The 27,029-nt window shown below is 61.7% G+C and overlaps 1 protein-coding gene across 2 annotated transcripts; it reads right to left on the reverse strand.

Moving 5' to 3' along the window:
- Nucleotides 1-3,007: 3,007 nt before the first annotated feature.
- Nucleotides 3,008-22,773, reverse strand: LOC103291433 (cytochrome P450 26B1). Of its 2 annotated transcripts, XM_008147459.3 has the most exons (6): nucleotides 21,525-22,773; nucleotides 17,776-18,000; nucleotides 8,912-9,187; nucleotides 8,574-8,729; nucleotides 6,696-6,980; nucleotides 3,008-6,278 (listed from the first exon to the last, which is right to left on the reverse strand). In XM_008147459.3, exons 1-6 carry the CDS (start codon nucleotides 21,726-21,728, stop codon nucleotides 5,886-5,888), a joined length of 1,539 nt encoding a protein of 512 aa, XP_008145681.1. In that variant the 5' UTR covers nucleotides 21,729-22,773; the 3' UTR covers nucleotides 3,008-5,885. The 2 variants fall into 2 exon arrangements, with proteins under 2 accessions (XP_008145681.1, XP_008145682.1); XM_008147460.3 differs by lacking the exon at nucleotides 17,776-18,000.
- Between the last annotated feature and the right edge of the window lie 4,256 nt (nucleotides 22,774-27,029).

Below are 27,029 nucleotides of genomic sequence, written 5' to 3' on the forward strand. Positions count from 1 at the left end.
ACGTGACCCGTGCAATGATGAGCGCAAGCGAGGCTGTCTTGCTGCATGTCTTCAAGGGGCACCACTCTACATCCTGTTGACTCAGAAGGATGCTAAGCTTGAGTCCCAGAGGAAGAAACTGTGAGACAGAAGGACTTGATGAAATGTCAAGTCTACACCGGGCAAGGCAAGAAGGGCTTCTGTAACTGCGGACAAGGCAGGAAGGAGGGGGCCATCGACAAACAGGCACAACTCCTCCCCTACCACCGACATGTCACCCTCAGGTGGGCTACTGCCAGCCAAGGAGCCCTCCATGTGTCTCCCAGCCTCCAGGGCACGCCCAGCTCCCTCAAGGGGGGCACCACGGTGCCCCACGCCCAGGGAAGTCTTTGTGGGTCCACCTGTCACCCGCTTGTTGTGTGGGGTGAGGGATCAGTTGCAGGAGACCAGAGTCCTAGAGTACAGGGCTGGGTGGGTATGAGGGAGGGCTCCTTATTACTGCGAGGAGGCCAGAGTCCCTGGGGTGGGCAAGGTCAGTGGATGCCGAAACCTGGGCCAGCCCAGGCTTTTCTGGTGACAGGGAGGTCAGGCGGGAGATGCAGAGCTGGCCCAAGTCCCAGGCCACGTCTCACCCCAGACTCCACGCCACTCAGCACCAGAGCCTCTGTGCGGAGTGGAAGCTGGCTGGCTCGGCCGGAAGGCTCGGAGGCAAGTCCAGCTCGTGTTTCCTTAGCCCCCGACACAGACGCACAGTCACTCCTCCTCTCTCCTGGCCCTCCAAGGCAGGTCACAGCTGAGCAGGCCGCTCTGCCCGCGCCGTCTGCCCTCACCGGGGCGCCTCACCCCGCTGGCCCCACGGCCCTCTTTCCCCTGCCCTGTTCCTGGCTCCCAGCCCTCGGCCCCCCTGGCAGCCAGGCCCAGCCAAGGCCGGGCTGTTTTGGAAAAATGCTGGGAGGTGGCAGAATGTGCGGTCTTCGAGTCCCTCCAAACTGGCGCCCCAATCCCTGGACAAACAGCGGCCGTGTTTGCCGTCCACAAGGGCCTGTGTTCTCCTTCCAGGCCAGGAGATCCCGGGCAGCCAGCGTGTGGGGGGCGGGCGGGCAGGCAGTAGGCGGACGTCACCGGCCCGCGGCCCACGGGAGAGAGGCACGGACAGACCGACCGGGTGATGACAGGCCTGCCACCCGCCGGCGCGCCCTCCCACCCTGTGGCGGGCGGTCAGACCGAGGGCAGCCGGGGGACCCGCTTCCTTTCCCTCCGCTGCCACACAGGACATGCCACAGGGGAAGGAATTCACACGCTGAGAAAGGACCGCCTTCCGCGGGCGCCCTCCCCACAAAGCTCGGGTGTTTCCCGCTGCCTCGCACTGACCCCGGAGACCCCGCCTGAGGGGGCCCCTCGGAGTGGGCACGTGCTGGGGTCAGGTGGTCTGCTTCTGGTGCAGGGACGCCCCTTCGAGTCTCTGAGGCCCTGGGGAAGTCTGTCACTCGGAGACTCCATCTCGTGGAAAAAGGAGGACTCTCCAGGCTGGCGTGGCTCAGTGGCTGAGCATTGATGTATGAGCCAGGAGGTCATGGTTCAATTCCTGGTCAGGGCACATGTCCAGGTTGCAGGCTTGATCCCCATTGGGGGGGGGGGGGGGCATGCAGGAGGCAGCCGATCAATGGTTCTCTCTCATCATTGTTGTTTCTATCTCTCTCTTCCTCTCTGAAATCAACAATAAAAATATTTTTTAAAAAAAAATTAAAAATAGTAATAGTAATAAAAGAAAATGAAGGACTCACCTTGCTCCCCTCCCCCCCCCCGGGGGAGGGCAGGCAGGGGTGGGGGTAGCGTAGGGCTAGGATTCAGGGCCTGGGTGAGGTGGGGAGGGGGCAGGTGAGGCAGAAGGTGGCACAGGGCAGAGGAGGGGGGGTCAGGGCCTGCTGAGTGCCCTGCCCTGACGGCATCCTTCGGAATAAGCTGCTGTTTCTGTTTTGGGTACCGAGGCTCTGTGACCCAGCGGGAGAGAGGCCCTGCGACTGGGCTGTGTCTGTGCCTGCGGCCCCTGAGCCGAGCCTGGGTCTGACAGGCTGAAGCAAAAAGACCCGTGGCAGCCACACGAAGGCCTTCTCGGGCCAGCTCGGGGCCTTCCCTGAGCACAGCCCGGGGAGGACACCGGGCGTGGCAGAGGCTGGAGCAGCCTGGGCCCTGGGAGGCCTGTCCCCCCTGCTTCCTGGTGCAGTTCTGGGGTCTCGGCTCTGCCTCCCCACCCGCGGCCCCTCGATCCTGGGAGCCGCCCTGGACGTTCCTTGTCTGGGGCTGACCGTCGTGGCCTGGGCTGGTCTCGCCTTCCTCCTCTGTGCCAGGCTGCTGAGCAGCTGGCAATGGGCAGAGAGCCCCTGGTTTGTCATCGCAGGGGCTTGGGGCCCGTCACCGGTGCCCACTCGACGCCGCCCTGCCCTTCAGTGTGCCCGTTCTCAGGCACACGGGCCTGAAAAGCCCCACAGTGAGGGGATCTGACTACCTGGTCAGCCCCTCCCTCAAACGTACGTGACCAGGGAATCTCTTTGCTCCGTGAAACAGCCTCTGAAACGTGCCACGCGTGGCACGGGCCGGGAGTCAGGGGAACTGAATTCTGCTCCATTCGCCATGTGGCTGCGGACAACCCTATAAACGCGATGACGCGGAGGGCAGGCCCTGAGCACTCGGGGTTGCCGTGTCTGGCACTGAGACGCCTGACCCAGGTGGTCATGGCCATACTTGGCGGGGGCGCTGGCTCCAGCTGCCCCCTCCCCCAACAGGCCTCCGGGGCCAGGGGGGGGGGTCTAATTGCATCTTTCCTTCCCCACGGGACCCTACTTGTCGAAGGACCCTGCCTTGCTCCTCTCTCTGCCTGCGCACAGGAATGGCAGGTGGGCTCACAGGACAAATGCTTTCAGAAGAACCCCCTGCCTGGCAGGGGGGATTGGGTGCCGCTGAAGGGAGTGGGGGCGGGGGGGCCCTTTCAGTGAGGCCGAGAAGGCAGAGACCAGAAAGCCAAACCAGGTGAGTCCCCACGGTTTATTATGGAAGCCTATGAAAGAGCCACATCGAGTACTTTCAAAATCACAAAATGCACAACATTCATTTTTTTTTTAATATGCAACATGGGATATTATATACAGATTAAGACCACGTGACAGCAAAAACGCACGGCACCAGTTTCATATCAAAACAAAACACACAAGTGCTTTTTCAATATTAAAACAACTGTGATAAAAACATATTAATATTTTGAACCATGTTTACAATAGAGAAAAATTCATATTTTACTAAATAACAAATATTTAACAGCAAAAACTTTATACTAAATATCTATTTTGAATTATAACAAAAATAGTACTTATAATAGTTTATAAAGACAGACACAAAATTATAACATTTATGAAAAAAAAAAAGTTTTGTGTATAAAATAATATCATAGCGCTCTGGGCAGGGTCGGGATGGAGCCCAGAACAGAATCGCCAGCGCCCAACATCGAAAGTGCTTCAATCTGCAAGCCCGTGGCAGGAAACGTGTGGTGGGGTTTTGTCTTTTTTAACGTCAAGTTACAATAGTTAGGAATGGTAAGTGAGAAAACATCACCCAGCTACGCTACGTCTAGAAGACCTACACACAGACACACGGACACCGACGGACGCACAGAGGAGAGATGGATGGACTTCGACATGGGAACCCCTCGCTCAGCCAGTCAAGAGCTTTCTTCCTTTCTCTGGTTATCTCTGAGACCCAGCAGGGCAAATGATCCTCCTTCCCTCCTCACAGGGACCCTCCTCAGCCCTCTCTCTGCCCCTCTCCAGCTGGTCACCCCAAATGGAAGGTCCACTGAGGCCTCCCAGAGCCCTCCAGGGCCGCGCCCAGTGGGCTTCCCGTCTGAAGCGGCCCCTGCGCATCCCCAGCTGTTGGCCCGAGCACGACTGGGCCCGGGAGCCGGGTTAGCTTGAAGGCGCAGGAACGTCCAGACGCCAGGCTTTCCTGTGGGTGCCCAACGCTGGTGGACCACGCAGCTCTCCTGCAAGTTTTGATGAGTCCTAACACAGTTTTGCCTGTTTTTCAGAATGCAGAGAAACTGAGAGCTATTACTAATTTTTTTTGAACGTCTGTTTTTTTGCCAATCAAATCTGCTGTACACTATTTTTTAATAGTGAAAAGGAAGAAACCAAATGAAACAACTGAGAACAGGTGGTTATGAGTGGGGTCCAGAGTGGGAGTGCCATCTGTCCCCTCAGCACCCTCAGAGGCGGCCACGGCGTGGTCAGTGGTCACCTCTTCGAGAGGCAGACGCATCGACGTCCCGCACCTTCCTCCGTGCGCTGGTTTTCTTGTAAAGAGGACTCATCGCGTTTACGGCATCAAAAGCCAATTGAGAGACACAGACAGCACAGACAAATCCAAAACCAGACAAAACCGCTGAAGACTCACCAAAGGCCCCACACCAGCCCAGGGGGGGGGGGGGGGGCATCCCAAAATGCTGGTGGCAGCAGCTACTCCTTTCCCCCCCAGTCATCCCCCCCACCGACTGGCCCGTTTCCAAGCAAATCTACTTCTGACAAATCGCACATGCTCTCCTCAGCTCTCCCCACAGCCTCCCCGCAGCCGCCTCAGGACCCCTGAGGAAGGGCTGCCTTCTAGCTCACCTCCCCTCGCTCTCATCTCGTCCCACACCCCTGAGCTGGGCTAAGCAGACAGTGGCATAGAGGTGGGAAGGGCCTTCAAGGACACCTTTCCAAGGCGGAGGGGGAAGGTTAAGGAAGGGACAATGGAGCCCCTCGCTCCCTGTCAGAGAAAGAACCCGTATCCTTCCCCATACTCACTAGTCTAGTGGGGGGGGGGGGTCCCCGGGGGGAACAGTGACTGTGTGGGAGATGGTGCAGCCTCCAAATCCCCATGCTGCTGGCAGAGTTGGGGAGGAGTTGGTGGGCCATTTCCTCATCTTCCGCTGGGGGACAAAGGCAGAGGTGCTGGACTGCACCCCAGAAGTGCCGTGGAGGTTGAACCCACAGAAGGACTGGAGCCTGCGGGAGCTGCTGAAGCTCAGCCAGAGAGGGCTGAGTCACTCGCAGAAGTAGGTCCCCGGGCAGCGGGGACGGAGGCTGGGGGGTGGAGGAGGTGCAAGCCCAGTCCCCAGTAACGCCAAGATTCGGTTAGATCAGTGAATAAATATGAGCCGAGGGCCTCGGCGGGGTGTAACAGTGGAGCAGGGTGGGCTCAGGGCCACCTGGCAGGGAGGTGGGGATGTCATTGCTGTGTGCACGCCCCGGGCCACCAGAGAGGATGCTGGGAGGATGGGGCCTGGAGCTCTTTTGCCCCAACTTCAGAGGAAAGAAAACAAGTAGCAGCAATAGGTAATTTCAAATGTCCAAACTGGCAAAGGGGGGGGGGGACTCTAGGCGAACACCAGGCGGGGCAGGTGCCTGAGTCTGAGTAGAGGCAGGAGGGGGCGGGGTGCTGAAGAGCCCAACTCTTCCGCCTGCCCCCCATGTCGACCACGTGACCTCAAACCAATAGGGTCCAAACGAAATGGGAGGGGAGGGGTCCGCTGGGAACAGGACAAGCAAATGCTGCAGCGTGAGGTGACTGACATTTAACACTGTAACGGGCATGCGGAGGCCCCGGCCAGGCCCTGTCCCAGGAGCTAAGCTGGTGGGAACTGGAGAGAGACTGGGAGAAGCAGGAGCCAGGAGGGGGGGCCCCATCCCCCCAAAGAGCAGGGCCCTTTTGGCTTTGGGTAGGGCTTGCCAGGGAGAGAAAACAGGAGGGCCAGGTATGGGGGCCGCTCCCCTTCCCCGGGCGGCGGCCCCCTCCCACACACAGGTTTGTACCCTTCCATCGCCTCCCACCCCAGGGCCTGGCCGGGCTGAGGCAGGGGTGTGGGCCAGGCCCCCTTAGACCGTGGCACTGAGCATGGCCTCCGTCTCCGGCAGGATCTTGTTCTGGTTCGAGTCCAGGCCAAAGAACTTGACGCTGAGGCCGTCCACGGGGTGCAGGACGGGGACCAGGGTGATGCGGGGGAAGGTCCGGGTGGCCAGCTCGAAGCGGCTGGTGCTGGCCAGCTCCACCGCCAGCACCTTCAGGAACAGCTTGGCCAGGTGCTTGCCCAGGCAGGTCCGGACGCCGCCGCCGAAGGGGAGGTAATGGAAGCGGCCGTCCTTGTCTTCGCTCCGAGCCTGGCCGAAGCGGTCGGGGTCAAATACGTTCACATCTTTGAACACAGGCGCTGTGTCGTGAGTATCCCGAATGCTGTACATGACGCTCCATCCTTTGGGGATCTGGAAACCCTGGAGGCAGGAGGGGGAAGGGTGCGGTGGTGAGGGCAGGAGGAGAGATCTGAGAGGGCCCGGACCCCCTGCCTGCCAGCCCCCCACCCAGGTGTTCCCAGAGACACCCTACTGTGACCCCCTGGCCAGGCCTGCACCCTCTGCATGTTAGTTGTCTCTTACTTATAGTGTCTACATGCAGCGTCATATATGACATTTATAGTGTCTACATGCAACGTCATATATGACACCCAGGCTGGCTTCATCTGACCCAGCCTTTGCGACCAGGTCTCTCCCATCAGATCCAAAGCTCCTTGAAAACAAGGGGTATCTCCCCATCAGACTGAGGTACCCCGAGGGGGAGTCTGTTCTTTCCCATCAGCCCCAGGCAGTGCTCCCGCGGCCCCCGGAGGCCCACCCCCGAGGCCCCGGGCTCACGTCGAGCTCGAAGGTCTGCAGCACGGTGCGGTAGCCGCCGGAGATGGGCGTGAAGAGGCGCATGACCTCCTTGATGACGCAGTCCAGGTAGTGCAGCCCGCTGAGGGTGTCCAGGCGCAGGGTGCCCTCGCAGGGGCAGCCGCCGCTGTGCAGGATGCCGTGGGCCCGCAGCTCCTCCCGCAGCTTCTCCAGCACGGCCGGGTGCTTCAGCAGCTGCATGATGAGCGACGTGCTGGCGCTGGCCGTGGTGGCGTAGGCGGCGAAGATCAGCTCCAGGGTCCCGTCCTGCAGCGCGGAGAGGAGAGGCGCCGTTAGGGATCCGTTCACCAGGCAGACCCAGCCTGGGGTAACCCCCCTCTGCCAGGTCCCCCGAGCCTCAGCGTCATCTAGCTGGGCCCTGCCTGCTTCCTCCAGGCCTCACTTTGCTGGAGCGTTTGGGCCCCGATGGACACAGGTCAAGAGGGTCAGTCCCCGGACTCAGCAGGAGATACAACTGCTACCGCCAGGGCAGGGGCACTGGCCGGGCAGTCCCCTGGGTGGGGCCACGTCTCACTCACTGCTGGATCCGGGGCCGGGAGCCCCAGCAGCCTGGTCCGTGCAGTGAGCTCACAGAAAAAAGAGAAAAATCCCCAGGAGCCAGGCACTATGCAGGTGAGTGAGGTGGGGGTTCAGGGTCAAAAACCCCCATCTTCCCAGTTCCAGCTCCTTCCACTGCCCCCAGGAGGACATGAGGGTCTGGGAGGCAGTCTGAGGCCATACCCACGAGGACCTGGGAGGGCACAGCAGTGAGAAGGCTGAGGGGACTCCTCCAGGGGACCCTGGGGAGCAGGACCCCTGGGCCATGGGTGCCCCCTGGAAAGGGCCCAGCGGGTGGCCTCATTCCAAGCCCTACATTTTACAAATGTGGACGCCAGGCCCAGAGAGGAGAGGGAAGGGGCCTGAGTCCCTTGCTTGCCATGGCTCCACCTATGATTCCAAAACATCCTGTGAAATGGGCACGTTACTGGGCTCCTTCCTGGCTCACCAGGGGGAAAACTGAAGCTAGAAGAGGGGAAGCCAAGGTGGGGGGTGGGAGTCTGCAGCAAGTCTCCACCGGCTCCTGGCAAGCTGGTGGGGGGCGGGGTCTACAGGTGAACTAATGGGTCCCTTCCCAGGTGGGACACCCCCTGCGAAAGGCGGGCAGGAAGCCCTCCCAGAGCCCTATGTGGACCGTGCTGGGGCCGGCAGCCCAGCGGGGCTTCCTCAGTGCCACGCAGGCTGGGAGGGCGTCAAAGGCCACCAACGGGGAAAGGCTGGTGGGACGGGAGGAGACCCCGTCCAAATCTAAGGACCAGGCTGCCCAGAAGGTGGCTTCCCCTGCTGGGTCTGAGTTTCCCTAGGTGACCTCCAGGGCTCTTGGGACCATTAAAACGCACTGAAATCATAGAGATCGGGGGGGGGGGGGGGGGGGGGGGGGGGGGGGAGGGGAGGAGGTGGACAAGCACCACTGACTCTGAGTCCCTGCGGAGGGCGCTAAGGGCCAGCTTCTCACATCTCTTCCCGAATGGTGGGTAGGACTGGGCGGGGTGGAGAGCCTGGGGGCCAGTGTCATGGAGACCATGCACCAGCAGGACGGGGTGCACAGCCATTCGTGGGCAGAGGGAAGGCAGCCCCGCCCGTCGCAGATGCTCCGAGTCCTCCCACCAGGCCCTGTGCAGGGCAGGCGGGGACATGGTCTCCCTCCTGCTTCAGCCCCAGCCCAGTGCGGTGACACCACCGCAGCTGCTCAGAAACAGTCCCTGTGGAGGTAGAGGGGGCCGGCGCCACCCCCCACACACACACCCGGGGCAGCCCCGTGTGGAGCACGGGCGCGGTGCTGCCCGCTGGGGAGGCCCCCACCTTCAGCTCCTGCATGGTCATCTCCTTCCCGTGCTCCTTGCTGCTCTCGATGAGGATGTCCAGCGCGTCCGAATAGTCCTTGCCCTGCGTGCACTGCAGCTTCTCCCGGATCGCCTTTTCCAGGCCCTTCTGTAGGGTCTGTCGTGCCTGAATGCCCTGCGGGGAGAAGGGGACCATCCTGTCACCCCAGGGGAAAGGCAGGGCCACCAAGGGCCTCCTCCCTAGGTGGCGCGGGGTTGGGGGTTCCTATGAGAACGGCCCCTCTCCACGGAGACCGCGGGGAAGGCTCCCCCCGCCCCCCACGGGCACTCGCTCTGTCCGTGTGGCTGGGTGCTCACCCGCCGGTAGCCACTGAAGGGCAAGTCGACAGGCAGGGAGAAGACATTCTCCACGAACTGCTGGTAGACCTCAAAGAGGTGCCCGAGGTCCTCCTCGGGGATGCTGAAGCCCAGGAGGACGCGGATGGCCATGCGGAAGGTGAGCTTCTGGGCCTCCTGGTACACGTTGATGGCCTCGGGGTGGCTGCTCCAGGCACGCAGCGTGTCCTGGATCACCAGCTGGATCTTAGGCAGGTAGCTCTCCAGAGCCTCGTGGCTGAAGATCTTGGAGAACACCTGGAGGGAGAGCGGTAGGCGGGCCCCTGGTCAGATGGGCTCGGGCTGCCTTCGAGGCTCCCCCCCGGGGGCCTGGCTGAGGCACAGGTCCCGTGGCTGTGATTGGGGAACACTCCGGGGTCCTCACCCTGGCCACGCCCCGCCTTCTGTCTCCCGGACACGGTGCCCTCACTGGCTCCCCGAGCCTGACCGGCCTGTGTCTTGGTGGCGGGTGGGAGAGCAGGCCGGGATGAAAACATCATTCCTAAGAACTGTTACTCGGGGACCTTCCACATCACTCCCAGGGGGACCTGCGCTCTCATCTTCTGTCTGGAGCTCAGAGAAGCTCGTGCTCCAAACAATGGCAAAGCCCTGGGGGCCGGGCAGTCCAGCTGCCCACGGGTCTGTGGCTGATGCGGCCGTCCCAGCCACGGGGGCAGCACAGAGAGGTCTGGGCGGGGCTGGGGGGGAGGCAGTGGCCCATTCCGGAATCCCCAGGCCACAGGGCGGAAGTGCCCAGGAGGAGGGGAACAAAGGTGAGCAGAGTGGGCGAGGAGAACGAGGTGGCTCTTCTGCTCCACTGACGGGAGAACAAGAGGGTCTGAGGCTAGACTGCGAGTAGGACTTCCTGAGACCCAGATTTGCTCTCCCTCCCTGGGAACCAGGTACGAGGTGGCGATCCTAGGGCGTTTGTTAACAGCTGTGCCATCGAGAAGGTTTCAGCGCGACCAGGTCTGGAGGCAGGAGGATGGGGGCGAGGCTTTCCACCCCAAAAGATCACAAAGCCTAGCAGAAGCCCTTTCTAATTCCTTGCATCTTCCTGGTCCAAGAGAACTGCAGCTAATGAGACCCTGATGCCCTGCTTTCAGTCCTCCCGATGCCTCAGCAACCCCTCCTGCCCCTCCTCACCCAGATGCCCCTGCTGCTGCCAAGGTGATACGAGAGGGGAGGATGTCAGTTTATTTACTGATGGCCTGTGGGTCTCACTTGTAACCGACACCCTCCATCCACCCCACACCCCGAGTCTGGAGCAGAAGGGGGGTGCCCTCCCGCCAGCACCAAGGGGAAGGTCATGGGGAAAGCAGGGGGAGGGGCAGCTCAGGGGAAGGAGGCAAATGTTCCTCCAGCCCCCCCCCACCCTGCCCCATGCAAACCACACACACGCGCCCGCCCTCCCCGCCTGCCCCCCAAACACAACCACCACACAAACTGTAAATGTGAGAATTTCCCCTGCAGTCAGCTCGAGGAGGAAAAGGTAACATTTTCCTGGCCTCGGCCCTGCATGGCTAATGGGAGGGCTGGTTTGCAGAAATAACAGTGCTGGCCCTTCAGTGGCCCAGCCAGGCGTTCACAATAGCACTTTCATTCCGAAATTCCCGGTGGGCAGAGGGAGGGAGGGAGGGAGGGAGGGAGGCCGCTGGTGAGGGGCAGAGAAGCCGCACTGTTTGGGGCTGCTCCTGCTGGGAAGGGACAGCTGAAAGGTAGAAGGGCGATGGGAGGTGGGCAAGGGCAGCCCAGGCCCGGACGGGTCACACACACCTTGACCAGATCGGGGTCCTAGGAATTTCCAGGGGGGTTTCGGCTGCCACCTCCCTCCACAGGGTTATGATAAAGGCAGTGCTCTCTGTCTCAGCCCTCCGCCGGGGCATCCTAGGTCTCTAGGTTCAGCTCTTGGTCAAAAAATCGTCTGGGGTGGGAGGGGGGGCCCTGTCCCCAGACCCCAACCCTGGCCAACTAAGGGGCCTTACAGAACAGCAAGGAGCCCACGGGGTGAGCAGAGAGTGGCACGTGGGAGCTGAGCAGGCTCGCTGGGAAAGTAGAAAGATAACTGTGGCCACCAGGCCTCGGGCGGAAGGCTGGAGGTGGGGCCAGGCAAGGACAAAGAAGTCACCCCTGGCCCAGAGCCAGCCAGCCCAGGGCAGACTGAGGGGTGCTGTCATGGGAAGCATGGAGGCAGGGGATGGCCAGGCCCCCGGTGCAAGGGAGACCTGGGCTCCAAGGTGGGCACGTAGAGGGGCAATGGGGCAGAGGCCACACTGACCAGAACCGGCAAAGTCAATGGGCTGGGCCCTAAGAGGCAGTGGGTGGTGGGAAAAGGCAGGCTGGGTGCCCAGAGGCCTGCTTTTAAACCCAGATCATCCACCAACTTGCTGTGCGATCATGGCCAAGCCACCCCCAGGCTCAGCGTCCTCATCTGTAAAATGGGAAGGTTGAGCCTGGCGACCCCTTTTTTCCTCTCAATGTACACGGCACCTAAACGCCAGTATCCGTATGTCCCTAAGCAGATGCTATCCCCTCCGAGAAGCCCAGAATCTGGCCCTGCACGAGTCCCCCGGTGCCTGCCAGGCCCCCACTCACACTCCCTACAAGGGCTAAGGTGGCCCACGAGGGGCCATCTCGGGGTTACCAAAAGGGGCGCTCTCAGGGCCCCCAATGCATCCTCAGGAGTGGCCAGGCTGGACCCACTGGCAAGCCCTGCCCTGCCCCAAAGGTTACAGTCCCTGCGCCCTCTAGCGATGGCCAACTGAATAGCGCCTTCTCCAGCCTTGGGGAGGGCAGGGGGGACTCAAGGAGACCTGGGACTGAGCCGGGGTACTGAAAGGGCCCGTGGTCCACACCTCAGGAAGCCCACAAACACCTTGAACTTGTAGGGCCTCCCCCGCCCCCACCCCCAGGGCTGGGCTTCCAAAAAGAGAACTGCAGCCAGGAGCAAGGCTCTTACCCTGACCCAACCAGAGATCTAACTTCTGGAGTCTCTTTCTCACCTGGATGTCCCAGGACTCTCCTCAGAGCCCCCCCGAGGTGGAGAAACTACCCAAATGAGAAGCCACACAAAGGCAGTTTCGGGCACTCCAGGACCAAGGGAGTCCCCCAGGCCATGCTCCCGCCTCTGGCCCCGCTGCTCCATAGGCACTGGGGCCTCCCAGGCCCCGGGAAAACTCCAGGGCCTCATCCCTGGGTCTGTGCCCAGGGTTAACAACGGGGCACTTCCCGAAGTAGGGGCAGCCCCCGCCACACAGGCCAGGAGGAGGCGGAGGTGCTGGCCAGGGCAGAGGGAGGCTGCCATGGGGCGGGCGGGGTCAGGACGCGGGCATGTGGGAAGGTGCCCAGTGGAGCCACTCAGTGTGAGGAAAGGAAGGGCTCCCGGCCCCCAGAGCCGCCTCCCCTGACCACAACAGTAACAGCGGCCAGGGCGGCTTTGTCCCCCTCTGGCTTCCCTTGGAATTCCCAACAGTGAGCCAAGAATGCCGGACAAAGGTCATCGGGAGCAGGCCTGGCCCCGGCAAAGCCCCGCAGAGGGAGCAGCAGGTATGGACTCTCTACCAGGGTTAGAGCCAGGGGAGCCGGGCAGAGGGTCGGGGAGATCTGGGAACCTCAGCCACAGGCTGGGCGGGCTGGGCTCCTGCCTGTAGGATGTGCTTGGAAACCCTCCCCTCTCCCCCGCCCGTGCTGGTTCCCCCACCAACACTGCAGCTCAGGAGTCCGCCCCCCTGGTTCTCCTTCTCCCCTGAATGAGAGATGATGCCACAATGAGGTGGGAAGGGGAGTGAGGAGGGACCACCAAGGGGCTTGTCAAAGCTCAAATTCCCTATAATTGATTTTACAAATCCTTCCTCATCCCCGCTCCTGCCTCTCACCCAGTGCCCCTGGGAGGGGAGTCACTCCATGAACCCTCAAGGGCCCTGCATCCTGATATGCCCAGCCACATAACCTCCCCTTCTCTGCTGGCCGCTACGGATGGACAGACAGATTGAGATGGATGGGCAGCCTCCAGAGCTGGAAGAGCCAGAGAGGGAACCCACTCCCTGGGCCAGTGACTCAGACTGGGAGGAATGGAAGCGGCTGCCCGGGAGGGTGGGGGCCTAGGCAGGCCACCCCGCCAAGCCACCGGAGCCGTGGCCTTAGGAGTGGAAAGAATAACAGAGGGCACGCAGCCACCGGGGCAGCTGTCCGCACAGCACAGGGGTGACGCCAAGGTGTGTACTTTATACTCAAGTAAGAGGGAGGACCAGAGAGGACGTCATCTTCCCAGCCGCCTGGCATTTCCATGGGGCCTGGGCTGCACCCTGGCTGCCTCCTGCGCCAGCCCCTACTCAGCCCCTCTGGCTGGGAGGGGCTGGCCCAGACCTCCGAGCCTGTGCGTGTCCCTCTGGGTTCCCTGCACTTATAGAAGCAGTATACCTGTCCCCCATTTGCCTCCAGCTCTAATCACCTCCCCTTCCACACACAACCAGAGACCCTCTTACCCAGTGGGGGAGAGGAGGACAGCGCTTGGCAGAGCCACACGCACTGAAAAGGTGTGCCCACTCCTTCCTCTTTCAGTCATAGTGAAACCCCCCAGAAAGCTGAGGCCCAAAGGGGAAGGGCCTCCCAAGGTCACGTCCAGGACTTGATGGGCCACACCCACCAGGGTCCCTGAACCCCCTGCCTGGCACCACTCCTAGCCCCACCAGGCCCTGTACTCAACCCCAAGGCTCTGACAGAGCCCTGAGGGGGACCCTCCTCTCTGGCCCAAGTTGATTCTAAGGGCAAGGCCAGCCGTCCTGGCTACTCTGTTTTGCTCTCAGTATTTCTCAGCCCCTGGAGACACGCTCCCAATGCCTGCCCTTCTGCCTGGGAACCTGGAATGGATACATCAGTGGCAGAAGGGGCTCAGGGCCAGAGCAGACCCCAGCTAAGCACCCACCCCCTCCCCACCAAGGCCACACTTGTCTCCCAAGGCTGAAGAGTGAACAAGCACATCAGCATCACGGGCACAGACCCCTCCCCATCCTGGGAGAAGGACACAGAACAGAGGGAAAAGGGAGGGGGTGGCCCCCACCCCCAGCCAACCCACCCTCCCACTGTTTGGCACAAAGGCATGCAGAGGGAGGCACGGCTCCCAGGCGCCCTGGAGGCTGGCTGTGGGCTCCTCCCCCACTGACCTTCAGAGACATCCTTCCTGCCACCTGCCCTCTCAATGGCCCCTGTGCCCACCAGCTGGTGTCACAGTGACTTTTGGGTGAAGGACTTCAGCTGGTGGGACAAAGGTCTATGCCAGGAGGCCCTCCCAGTAATAGAGGTGCCTGGCTATGCACGCCTCCCTCCTTCCTATTCGAAGCAGGCGGGAACTTCTGCTCTGAGCTGAGCCTCGTGGACATGACTTCGAAGTCACTGGTCTGAATGCCACTTACAGATAGGCCTGGCTGGCCTCCCCCAGGACCCTGCGTCCACGGCCCTCCTGGCTCTGCCTGCTTGCTGAAGCACCTCCCTCCCGGCTGCTCCATCCCCACAGAAATGCACAGGGTTTCTGAGAGGAGTACAGTGATCCTGAGCCTAAGCTCACCCCCCCACCCCCCCCCCACCCCCGGACGGGGCCTGAAGGGTTAGTGAGAGTCAGTGGGTGGGTCTCTTAATCCCTCCCTCCAAAGCTCAGGGAGCACTGCCCCACCTCAGCCTCTGTCACAGAAGGCCTTGAGCCAGGGATCTGGGAAGGAGAGGCAAGAAGACTACTCCTGGGTCTCCCCAGTCCAGGGGTCCCAGGCCAAGTGTATCTCTAAGTTCTGGGAAGACCACTGTCTGAGGCGCCCTGAAGCTTCTGGCCCCTTGGTGCGGAGACCCAGCCCTATCTCTGAAGGAGGAAATGTCTGACAATTCCACCCCTGCCCCCCCCCCCCCCCGCCCCGTCATTCCTACCAGACTCTGTCCACCCTTCTGGGACAACACCCCAGCCTCTCTGCACATAAAAAGAAGGGGGGGGGGGCGGGCCTCCTCCATCAATCAGGGGCACTCCAGGTGGGGGAAGTGTAACAAAGGAGGAGGGACAGAGTTTGGTGGTGGCTATAGGGACACAGGCCTGGCTTTCAGAGAGGACTATTTTAGACTGGGAAAGACTTTTTGAACTTTCTCCCTGGCAACCCCTCTCCTCTTGGCCCTAGACAACCAGGGCAACCGGGGCAAACACCTGGATTCAGTGATGGCCGCGAGGAGTCCCTTCCCAGAACATCTGGTCAGACCTCCCAGAGAAGGAGTGGGTCACCAGCCCCCGTGGAAACAGTGACGCTCCTAGTTACCCCGCCAGCTGGGCCCCAGCACACCTGGGCCTCGCTTCCTGCGAATGCATCCTAACCAGGCCTTGGCCTGGCCCAGCAGCCCCCTCTCCAGGCACGTCCCTGATGGCAGCAGCGTGAGCTGGAGAAGGCAGTGAGTGGCACCCGGCAGCCCCCGCCCTGGCTGCATTGGGCCCACTGGGTGTTGGGTCCAGCAGATTGGCCATTCTCTCCAGGACCAACACGTGCCCCTGAGTATTCTCCTCGCATCCCTCCGGCTACACTCCGCTTTTTGAGGGCAAGGACCAGGTTTCCTGCTTTATATTTGTACCTAACCCAAGGTCTTCTGTTTAGTTCAGGAAACTTAAGTTCACGGAACACCAACTAGAGAGACTATCCATGCACTTACTAAGAGACTATCCATGCACTTACTATAGGACCATGTGTACACATGTCACCTAGCAGGCACACAATTAGTACACACAAAGGGAGGGCCTTGCATTGCTTCCAAGCCTGTGTCAGGATGAACTTCACTATGGCTGCTCCCCATGCCCAGGGAGCTAGAGGGCAAGGCAAGTGTATGCCCCATAGGGGTCCTCAGATTTTGCTCCCAGCCCTGTCCCACCACAGCCCTCTCTCCCCTTCCCTGTGTATTCCTCTGACATGGATCCTCTACGGCATCTCACTCCTCCTCCGTTCCTCCCAAATGGACAACGAAGCCCAAAACCCTGGGGCTTTCCAGGCAGGCCCTCCCCACCTGGAGGCCAGAGGCCAAGGCAGGCAGAGGGTGGCTGGCTCCCCAAGGAACAGCCTCACTCAGAAGCTCTCTGAACGCCCAGGGGCTCACACTCAGGTCTTGACCAAGCCTTCTTCCTCCCAGGATCCCGTCCCATCCCCACCCTCCAGCTTCTGCCAGCCCCCAGTGGGCAGGACTGAGTAGGGCTCCGCTTGGTAGCCTGGAAGGAAACACCTCTTCCTGTGGAGGAACGCTCAGGACTCCACCTGCCTTTGCTATGTCTCCTGGTCTGAAGTCTCTCAGACGCTCTGAGTCTCAGTGTTGCCCCCTGTGAAGGGGAAAAGAATTACTTTCTTGCCAAAGACTCTATGAAGATAAAAGGAGAAGCAATCACATTCTTTGGAGCTGGGTTTCTGAGTCTCAGCCTCCCTCCACATTCTTTGGGATGAGCTTTTGGTGGAGCCACAAACACTAAGAAAAAAAAAAAAATGTGTCCCAGATATTTGACAAGCCCCCATTCCTGAGCCTACAGCCCCCTCCCGGCCACTTCCCAGAACACCCTCCCTCCAATCTGACCAGGGCCCTGTTAGCGGCTTCCTGCTCCAGTGAGGCCATAAGAGAAACTTTGCGAGTCCCTTTCCTGTCCTGAAATACGTGTTTTATGGGAGGAGGGGCGTTGGTGGTGAGCGCAGACCAGTCCACTCCGTGCGGCTTTTCCTCCTTTGTCTGCCACGGAGAACTACTCTTCACAGGCCTTTCAGAAGACATCAAATACTGTAGGATGAATTCCTACGTTCCCTGAGACCACCTCACACGCAGCCTTCCGGCAGAGGGGGGCTGCCCACAGTCGCCCCCTCCCCTCTCCTGGGCTCTGCCCCTCTGCCCAGCGATCAGAGGCTGCCTCTGGGTTTCCTTCGGGTTTCCAACCTGAGTACGCTGACCCAATGGGAGAGAAAAAAAAAAAAAAGGAAGGAGGAGAGGTCGTGCAGTCTCCCCCACCCCCTTCTGGACGCTTTAAGCCCGCAAGCCAGCTCCCCGCCAGCCGGCGGCTCAGCTTTCGGGTTACTGCAGTTCAAACAGCACGTGCCGCCCGCGCTCCGAGCCGCGGCGGCTGCAGCGGCGGCGGCTCAGCCCTGGGAGGGGGCGGGGAGGCTCGCTCGCGGCGCGCTGGCTCTCCGCCTTCGCGCCTCTTCCAGGCGCTCGGGAAATCCACAGGATCAACACCCACTTTCTCTTCCTCTTTATGGGAGGGGGTAGGTGCGCTTTGATCCCCCCGCCGCGCCTCCGCCGCTCCCCCATCCCCTCGTCCTTCCCCCACGGTCCAGACCCGCGCGCGCTGTGGCCCAAACTCCACCTGGCCCCTCCCCGACGGGGCCCTGGAACCGCTGCGCACCAGGCGCCCCAGCCCCCGCGCCGGCTGGCGTCGCTATTAAAGCGACCTGCGGCGGGCAGGCTACGTTTGATTCTTAGAATGACCCGTCGGAATTCACGGGGGAAACACGACAAGAAGGGGAGAGACCTAGCCGTCGTGTACCCCCTTCCTTTTCCGGTTTTGGGGAGCACGGTGAGGATTGGCGTTAGAGGCCTCAACCCCCTCATGTCCAAGCTCCGTCCAAACCACCCCTCAAAAAGCCACCCGTTGGACCAACACTGGGGCCAGCACGAGGGCCGACCCGGCGGAGGCCTGTGCAGGCCGTCGACCCGTATCGCAGCATGGGGAACCCCCGGGATGGTGTGCACGCGGGGCACAGAGGAGGTGGAGACGTCCCCGGGGCTCCGAGAACTCCTCTCCCCAAGAGGGGTGCACGGGAGGGGAGGGTGGAGCCGGGCGGCGGGGCTCTTACCTTGCGCTTGTTGCGGTGGATGTCGCCGATGGAGTTGGCCACCGTGTTCGGGCCCAGGAGCATGCGCGTGCTGCGCGGCCACTCGGTGCTCACGAGGTGGTGCTCGCCCATGAGGATCTTGCGCACGTTCTCCGCGCCCGTCACGCGGATCAGCGGGCGTCCCAGCAAGTGCGTCTTGAACACGTTGCCGTACTTCTCCCTCCGCGAGGACTGGAAGCCAGAACCCTGCGGGAGCCACAGCGGAGACCTCTCTGAGGGCGCCCTTCTCCGGAGGAGGCTACCCAGAGGCCCAGCTTCCAGGACCCGCGGGGCAGGGAGGGGGCGGGGGATGGGGGACGGGACACACCACTCAAGGCACCGGTACCCTGACCTCCCCCCCCCCGCCCCCCAATACACAAGCACGCGCGTAGGTTTTATTTTTCAGAGCAAGCACAAGGCCTGGGAAGTAGGGCCCAGAGGGTGATAAATAATGCGAGGAGGCGGCAGGGAGGCCCAGGGGCACCCCGCGGAAGCTGTTTTTTCAGTAACGACTGTCGGGAGGGAGAAGGCATCCCGGACGGCAGCACCCGGCGCTAGAGCCTCCGTCACCCTTCCTACCACCCCCAACCCCTCCGCCTCCTCTGGAAATAAATATTTCCAGGCTCCCGGCCACTGGCTGGCGAGACCCCGCGGAGTGGCCGCAGGCCAGAGATTATTTATAGCGGCGAGCGGTCCGTGCCCCGAGGCGGGCTCTGCCGCTGGGGGCGGGAGCTCCGCGGCTCTCGGGTGTGGACCGCGAAGGGACCCGGTGGCCCTTGGCGGCTCTGCAGGGTCTGTTCACGATCCGAGAGCCGAGGTTTTCCTAAGGCTGCATGCCCTGGAAATAACTGAAAGGGACTTTCGTCGCCGCCCTGGAGCTGGGGACGGGAGTGGGGAGGAGGGCGCGTCCCGCGGGGCGGGGCGGGGCGGGGCGGGGCGGGGCGGGGCGGGGCCGGCCGGGCGGCCTGCGCAGGTAATTGGATCCCCCGCAGCGGCCGCGGCGGCGCTAGCGGAAGGGAGCCAGGCCCGAGCCCCGGCCGCGCTCGGAGGCGCTGGTGGGGGCCGGCCCCCGGAGGGCACCGGAAACCAAGGGGACCTCCGAGAGGCGGGGGCGGGGGCGTCCCGCTCACCTTTGACGTAGGAACTCGCTACCCCACCCCGCATTAACCCTTCTCCTGCCAAGGCCGCCCCGGGTGACCAGGGGAGGGGCGCCACCTGTCCCGCGGCCCAGCCTTCCTGCCGACGAGAGTGAGATGCCGGCTCCAGGCTCCCGGGCCAGGCACGCCCGGAGGGACAGCTTGGCTTCCCCTGTTCCCGGGTGGGGGGGGGGGGGGGGGTCCCCCTGCTCACTTTCCTTCCTTCCACGGAAAAGTCTTCTCTAGCTAGATGTGTCCACACCCCAGCCCTGCCGAAAAGTGACTCTGCAGAACCCAGAGCCCTAATCACTTTTCCACATGCGCCTCCGGCCCCGGCGCGCGACAGGGAGCGAGCCCGGAGCCCCCGCGCCTCCGGCAGGGGGGCTGGGCCGCGGGACGCCGCCCCGCTCCCGCGTCGGCGGGTCGGGGAGAGCAACCCCCACCCTGCCGCCGACCTAGACGGCGTCTACCCCTTTAAGAGAAATCTAAGAGAGGGTGGAGGTGCGACTAAGCGGGGGTGAAGAGCGGGGTTCCCTCCCTCCGTCTGCTATACCGTCTCGCTCACTCAGTCTGACTCCCGTCTCTCCTCTCCTTCTTTTCCTCTGTTTTTCTTTTCTTTCGACACAAAAGTTGGGCTGTGAATTTTCCGAGGTCGCCGCCGCCTCTCTCCCGCCACCGCCCCCCCCCCCCTCAGCCTCTGATCTGCCTAACTATAATTAAAGTGCGTTTTTTTGTGGCATTAATAAAGAGTTATTTGTCCGCCGTTTCCACGGTCTTCACAAAGAGGACTTTCATAGGGGCGGCCGCTCGGGCCGCGAGTCCAATTTATACAAAAATGTTGTATTTTTAGCCCTGGGCTCTGTTTAGATGGCGCACGGTGGAAACGGAGAGCCCTTGGAGGTCCCCCCGTAAAATCTGATAAATGACTCCGAAAAAATAAAGCTGGGATTCAGAAGGCTCCCGTTAACCCCTTCAGCACTCCTCCGCACGCACCCCCCCCCCATCTCCCTCCCACCGCGGAGTCCAGGACCCCAAGGGCAAATGGATGGGGGGGCGCAGGCCCGTTTCCTCCTCCCCATCTTCTGCGCTTGGCTGGACGCTGAGCCCCTAGGGCCCTTGTGGGATTCTGAGAAAAGGTCAGGGGGACATGGGGGGGGGGGGCAGGGAAAGGTCAGGAAACGGGGGTGGGGGTGGTGACAGACCGCGGATTCCGCAGATTGGCTCTAACGAGGCAGGAGCTTGTGCCCAAGTGAGTTATTTTATTTCCTAAATTCTCGGCCAAAAGCCTAGACCACCGCCGCAGTTAACCCTTTAAAAAGTGGGGTGGCTCGGGATATGCTCTGGGGATTTCTTTCTTGGGGGGGGGGGAGGGGGGAATCTCATTGGTTAAAGTGAACCCCACCCGGTTGCACGAACAACCCCCCCAAAGAAAAGGGATGATTCTGGGACTTGGGGGAAGACCCACAGCATCCCTCTCCGCGCCCCGGGTCCGCTGACACTTGGCGCCCAGCGGGATGTAAGCGTGTGAGAGCGAATTGCACGCGTCTGTTAGTTTCAAGCCAAGCTTTCTCCCTTCTAAATCCACAGGTCTCTGCGTCCACCTCCCACCTCACCTCTCCCCGCCGCCGGGGCTGTCCGTTTCGGGGCGTTCATCCTTCTCCTAACCCTCACCAGCGTCCGCCTGACACACACCCGCGCGTGAGCGCACACAACACACCTCCTGCGGTCGACCTAGGGACGTCCCCCCCCTCCTCCCCAAGAAAGAGACCTGGTGTGTATCAAATTGCAAAAGCGATTGTCTAGCACTTGACGGAGTTTAACTCCAGGTTCACCTCCCCATTACCTACCTGGGTCCGGTTCCCGACGCGCGCACGCCCTGCATCGCCGGCGGTGTAGGGTTGTGCGGCATCCGACAGCAAACACACATGCACTCTGTGCACCTCGCACACACCTCTCCCCGGCTGCACTGTCCTCACCCAAAAAGTAAATAGACCCTTTTCCCCGAAAGCAGAGAAACCTCGGGCCCCAGGCTTCTCATTTTCCTTGGGTTACTTCCTTCCGCTCCCACCACAAAACACACACTTTCTCGGACCGTGACCCAGGGTAGTGGTACCTGGAGCAGCCAACGAGAGGGCAGGAGCAAGTCCGGGTCTTTAATGGGCAGTTCTGTCTGCCTTTGCGCCCCCCCCCCCCCCTCCTCCCAGACTCAATTTTCCGGGTCCCAATGGCACCGCCAAAGCCCAGGAAGCCTACGGTGCCTGGGGCCTGGAGGGCAAAGGGGAGGCGAAAGCGGACGCCCCATGCACCTCTGCTGAATAGCCTGCAACTGCGAAGAGCCTGTCTTGGGGTCCCTTCTCAGCTCCGGGGACCTCTCTGATCAGCTCCCTGAACCTGCGCCCCCTGCGCCCGCGGGCTTCGAACCGCGCCGCGGGCAGGGCAAGCGAAGCCCGGGAGGCGCAGGGAGACAGGAGGGAAGGGGCGTGGCGGGACCAGTGCCTTCAGGCTCCCGGCGCCCCCTGGCCGGCCCGCGGCACCAGCGGCCCGGCGCTCGCCGCTAGCGGACCCCGGAGAGCCCCGGAGCGAGCGCGCCCTTACCTGTAGCAGCCAGTGGCCGGTCTCTCCGATGAGCGGGAAGCCCATGGAGCCCTTGGGGATGGGCAGCTTGCAGCTCTTGTCGCGGGTGGCAGCCCAGCGCAGCTGCCACAGCTGCTGCGACACGGCCAGCAGCAGCGTCACCGACACCAAGCACGCGGCGAGGGTGGCCAGCGCGGACACCAGCTCCAAGCCCTCAAAGATCATGTTGGCGGCCGCTCGGGGGATTGGCTGCGCCGGCCGCGGCGGGGGAGGGGAGGGCCGGACAAGGGACTTGAGCGGCGGGGGAGGGGTGCCTGCGGCCGAGGGTCCTGGCACCTCCAGCCGAAACAGAGAAGGAGGAAGGGGCCAAGGGAAGGGGAGAGGGGAGTGGAAGCGTCGAGGGGAGAGCGGGAGGGGAGAAAAAAAAAATGCCTAGAAGAGAGAGAGAGGAGACACGAGGCGACTCGGAGTGTAACTTTGTTTGTTTGTTTGTTTGTTTGCTCCCTTATAGCGGACTGAGGGGCAGCTCGAGGGGGGGTGAGATGAAGCCGTGAATCAAGCTGGTGGCTTAGCTCTCCCCGCAACCATCACACTCGGAAAACTTTGAAAAACTTTGTCCAGCGGGAACCTCTCTTGTAAACCCCTTCCCCTGCTCAGGGAAAAAAAAAAAAGAAGAAGAAGAAGAAGGGGGAAGGAGGGATAGAAAATGCGATCGATTGGTCAAAAGTTTCCCCCTCAAATTCCTAGGTGGAAAAAAAAAAGGGAAAAAATCCTGAATCCAAAAATTCCAACGAACCCAGAAACTTTGGGGGCAAGGGGAGAGGCTCCCCAGCCGAGGCGAGCGGAGAGGCCCGAGCCCAGCGTCCCGGGGCTGCCCCAGGCGGCGCGCCTCGGCTCCAGAGCCGCCGCTGCACCCCCGAAGCGGGCGCGGCGGGCGAGGCGGCGCGGCGGCCGGAGCGCGCGGGTGCGGAGCCGGCGGACCTCGGCCGGGATGGGACGCAGCCGGCGACAGAGCCCGGGGCGAGCGCTGGGGCGGCGGCGGCGGCGGCGGCGGCGGGCGGGAGGGGTGAGGCGGGGTGGAGTTGGGGGAGGAGGTGAAAACCCGAGCTGGGCTATTGTATCAATTAAGAAAAGGCAGTCCGTCCCGGGACGCAGGCTCTCGGCTCTGGAGTTGCTGCTGGGGAAAGAAAGAGGGGGGAAAAAAGAAAAGGAAGGCAAAAAAGAATGAAAGAGGGGGGAAAGCAGGAGGCAGGATTTCAGGGCTGGTGGTTTTAAAAGCTTCTCTCAATGTGAATTTGAGTCCAAAGCCAGGCGATGCGTGTGTTTATATAGAGGCGGGAGGCTGCGCCGTGGGCGCTCCGCCAGCCCCCCCCCCCCTCCCCGGCGCGCTCACAAAGCCGGAGGCGTGGTGAGAGGCCGGCGGCCCGAGCGTGTGAGCGCCCGCCGCCGCCCGCCCCGCCCCGGCCGCCCGCCGCCCGCGCCCGCCGCCCGCCCGGGACCCACTTGTAGCCGCCGCAGGATCAAACTCAGTTCACCTCGCGCCTCCTCTTCCTTCTCTCGGGCGTCTCGCAGATCCCAGCACCTACAGACGGACGAGATGAGACACACACACACACACACACACACACGCACACACACACACACACACACGCACACACACACACACGGTGCGCACTCGCACGGTGCCTGCTTGGCTGCTAGGCTACTTCCCTCCCTCCTTCCCTCCCTCCGGTGTCCCTGGCCCCCTCCTCCCTCCTTGGGCAGCCCCGCGTGGCCCGTCGCCCCAGCGGCTGAGGGCTCCGCCGGACCACCCCTCGACTGAAGGGCCCCAGGAAACCCTGAACCTGTGCTCAGGGTCCCCGAGCTCCTATCCCGCGGAACCCCGCCGGCTATACCCCTGGTCCGGACACCCCCAACCCTCCGAGGACAAGGGCTCCCTCCGCCCCATAGGTCTCTTACCCTAGGAGACCCCAACGTTCCCCTTTTCCCCATCCGCGTCCCGGGCCGCCGACCCTGCAGCCCCTCCTCTGGGGACGCTTCGACACCCTCTAACTTTGACGTCCCCTCCGCCCCCCGCAGCGTCGGAGGAACCCGGCTGCCGGTCCCGGTGAGTGTCCCACGGCGGGACAAACGCGGTGGCCCCGGCCTCTGGAAGCGGGAGGAGTCGGATACAAACGTTCATTGATACAAACGGGTAAATAAACACGCCGGGGAGCGCGGCACCTTCTCCTGGCCGGTCTCAGAGGGCCCGGCGCGCGTGCCTGTGCGAGGTGTGCGTGTGGCCCCGGGACGCACCTGTGTGTGCGTGTGTGTGTGTGTGTGTGTGTGTGTGTACACGCGCACGCGCGCGCGTCCCTGAGTGGGAGAGCTGTGGTGTGCCTCGGGGTCTGCGTGCTCTCCGTGGTATGTGTGTCTGTGCATCCTTGCATCCGTCTGTCACCTGGCCTCTCCACCAGCGTGTCTGTGACCCATGGAGCTGTGCGTGCCAGCCCGGCCGTCATCTAGCTAGTGTGCCTGGCTCGCTCTCTCCCGTGCGTCCTGTTCCCCCAGCCTCTGGTCTCGGTCTGTCACTTTTGCACTCCCGGAGCGGAGGACTTGCTGTCCTGCCTTCAGTTTAAAGAATGGTGTGAATGTACATGAAGCTAGACTCCCCTTTGAAAACCTCCCGCGCCCCCAGTACGAGTTCGGTGTTAGAGTTCACTGGGAGAGAACGCGCGTGAGCGTCTACGGTGCGAGCCGAGGTGCCGTCCCTGTCTGTGTGAGCGCTTCCCAAGCTGCTGTGTGGATGGGCGCAGGTTTTTAAAGCTGCTCTCTGGCTTCTAGCGCTGGGTCATCTCCACTCTCACTCTCTGCCCTGGAACCCCACCTGGTGGACAGTTACAGTACAACAGGTTCAGAGGGAAGCTATTCCTGCTCCCCTTCCCTCCGTCTCCTTTCACGTGGGAGACGGCCCCTAGAGGGCCTGCTTGTAGACTCCCCAAGGGCTCAGACTTCCACCCCAGGCAACTTGGAGCCCAGGGACTCACAGGGTCCCTGTCAGGACCACGGTGGACCCAGAAATAGAGAGCTGGGGCACATTCTCACAACAGGGGAGTTTCACTGGACAGTCAACTCTGGACTGGGCACCCGGGAGTGGCAAGGCCAGGCCACCCATCCCCAGTATAGAGATGACGCTGGCGATAATGGGGCTGGGAGAGATTGCTGAGGCCCTGTTGTTTTGGAGAGCCCTCAGTATCCAACCTGATCTCCACCCCATCGCCACCCCCAGACATGGTCCTGGCCCTGAGGGAGTGAAATGGGCAAGATGACCCTGCAGAACCCACCGGTGAACACATGCACCACTAAAAGCATGGGCACACAGCCTTATAGGGGTGCAGAGAGGTGCACAGGCGAATACTGAGCACACGCATACAGCGGAAGGCACGTATACTTAGAGAATCACTGTCAACAAATTCAAGTAATAGCTGCCTTCCAGCCACCAACTTCCAGAGTCCACAAGAGGCTCTGCTCTGCGGGATCACAGCCCAGAAGTCCCCCTGAAGGCGCTGTCTTCTCCCCTCCTCCACGTTCAGGGAATGGCTTTTGTGCACGTTCATCCTCCAATGGGCAGGCGTGCCGTGGGCGTGGGAGGGGGCCTGGGGACGTCATTCTGAGTCCTTATTGCCCAACCACCAAGTGGGGTCTTGGGGGACGCCCACAGGGGCGGCATGGCCCCGCAGTAATAGTTGCTGGATTTCCTAATAGGAACCATCTCTCTGCTCAAATCCCAAGAGTCCTTAGGAAACAAGAGAGGGAAAGCCATGTCGTGGAGAGGGGGAATGCTGGGCTGTGGGACAGGTTCTCGTTTGGAGGGGCCGGGACACAGAAGAGTCAGCAGCCATCTTCGCAGTCAGAGTCCATCAGAGGACATTCTTTCATTGACCTCAGATGGATGTCTGACCCTGGCCCCAGACTGAGCCCTGATCTAGTCCTTAGTCTCACCTGTAACCCTGAGCCTACTCCTACCCTGACCCTTAATCCTGGTCACAGGTTGACCCTATCCCTGATCCCAGACTGACCTCAAGTCCCATCAGGCATCACCCCACCTTCACCTTTGGTCAGAAGAGTGCGACTGGCCCCTTGGGGACTGGCCCAAAGCGGGCGCTGGGAGCAGGAGTGGCTCGAAGACAGAATATTTTTCTCCCTCTGGCCTGAGAATGATCTGCCTGTTCCCCCCTGAGCATCCCTCTCCCTCCAGGACGGCTGTAGCTAATGCCCCAGGAACTCCTGGACACGCTCTGCCCACAGCCCTTTCCCGGGGGCCCAGAGCGCCCCACCCTGGGCTCTCGCTCTTGCCTGCAGTCCTCGGAAGCCTGGCTCCACAGCCTGCCTCCCAGGTCCCTGTCATCCTTAAGGCACCTTGAAATCAGTCAGAACAGACCGGGCATTCGTTGTGGGGGAGCTGGTTCAAAGGGAGTTCTACATGGATGAACTTTGCAAAGCTCCGCAGAAGGGGCTGGGCGAATATGGAGGACAAGGCCGCAGGCATTCTGGGAAGATGCAGTCAATGGGCAAGGCACAGCCCCTGACCCTCTAACTGGGCTCAGAAAACACTCATCCCCGGGGGCAAATCTGCCTCAAGTCCCGCTCCTCGCTGAGGTGCAAGGCTCGCCAGGAGTGTCCTGGACTTTCTGTGCCCAAAGGAGTAAAGCCATTGAACCGTCCAAACTCCTTACCCGTGCGTAGTCTTATGAGGGCAACAAATCTATTTTATTTCATCTTCACAACAGCCCCGCGAGGTGACACTATTTGTAGATATTAGGTCTGCACACTACTTTTTGTTCTGGTGAGAAAGCCGGCCCAAAGCCCCCCCTCCCGCCCCCATTGTGTTGTCCTGGTCACACCCCCACCAAGCAAGCGCTCAGCCGCTGAGACAGGAGGCCCGGTCCCACGCAGCGGCTGCCCCTTTGTTTAAAGCTGACAACAGAGGGAGTTGTCCATTTTACCCTCGATTTTGCACAATTTGGGCCTGGAATTTTTTTAATTTGAAAATTTTTTACTTTCTTTTCCCTAACACTACCTTTGCTTCCTCCAACCAGAGCCAAATGGAAAGGGGGCGGGGGGAGCCCAGGGTGATGGTGGGGGTGGCTCCTTGGTCCTACCGGCCAGTGCCCAGAGAGCAGAGACCGGGAGCCAGTGGGCAGGCGACAGGACTAGGACTCGGGGGTCTGCAGAGTTTGTGCAGGATCTTCCTGACGTCCGGTCTGGACCGTGTGGTCCAGCCTGAGAGTCAGAGCTCAGAATCTTCTCTCTCGGCCCTTGTCCTGCCCGCTGGCTGGCACCAAGGAGCCCTTGGAATCAGCTCTCGGCTCCTCGTCCTGCCCAGGGCCTCAGGCTGGCCCTCATTTCATTCTGTGGAACCTCGGCGCAGTGGCAGCCCCCTCCTCTGAGAAATCCCAAGGCCAGTGGAAGGGACAATCTGTTTCCATCGGAGGAGCTACGGAGAGAGGCCTGCCCTGGGACGCCGGCTCCTGCTCAGGCATGTTC

This window comes from Eptesicus fuscus, chromosome 16 (genome assembly GCF_027574615.1).
Source record: "Eptesicus fuscus isolate TK198812 chromosome 16, DD_ASM_mEF_20220401, whole genome shotgun sequence".
NCBI lineage: Eukaryota > Metazoa > Chordata > Mammalia > Chiroptera > Vespertilionidae > Eptesicus > Eptesicus fuscus.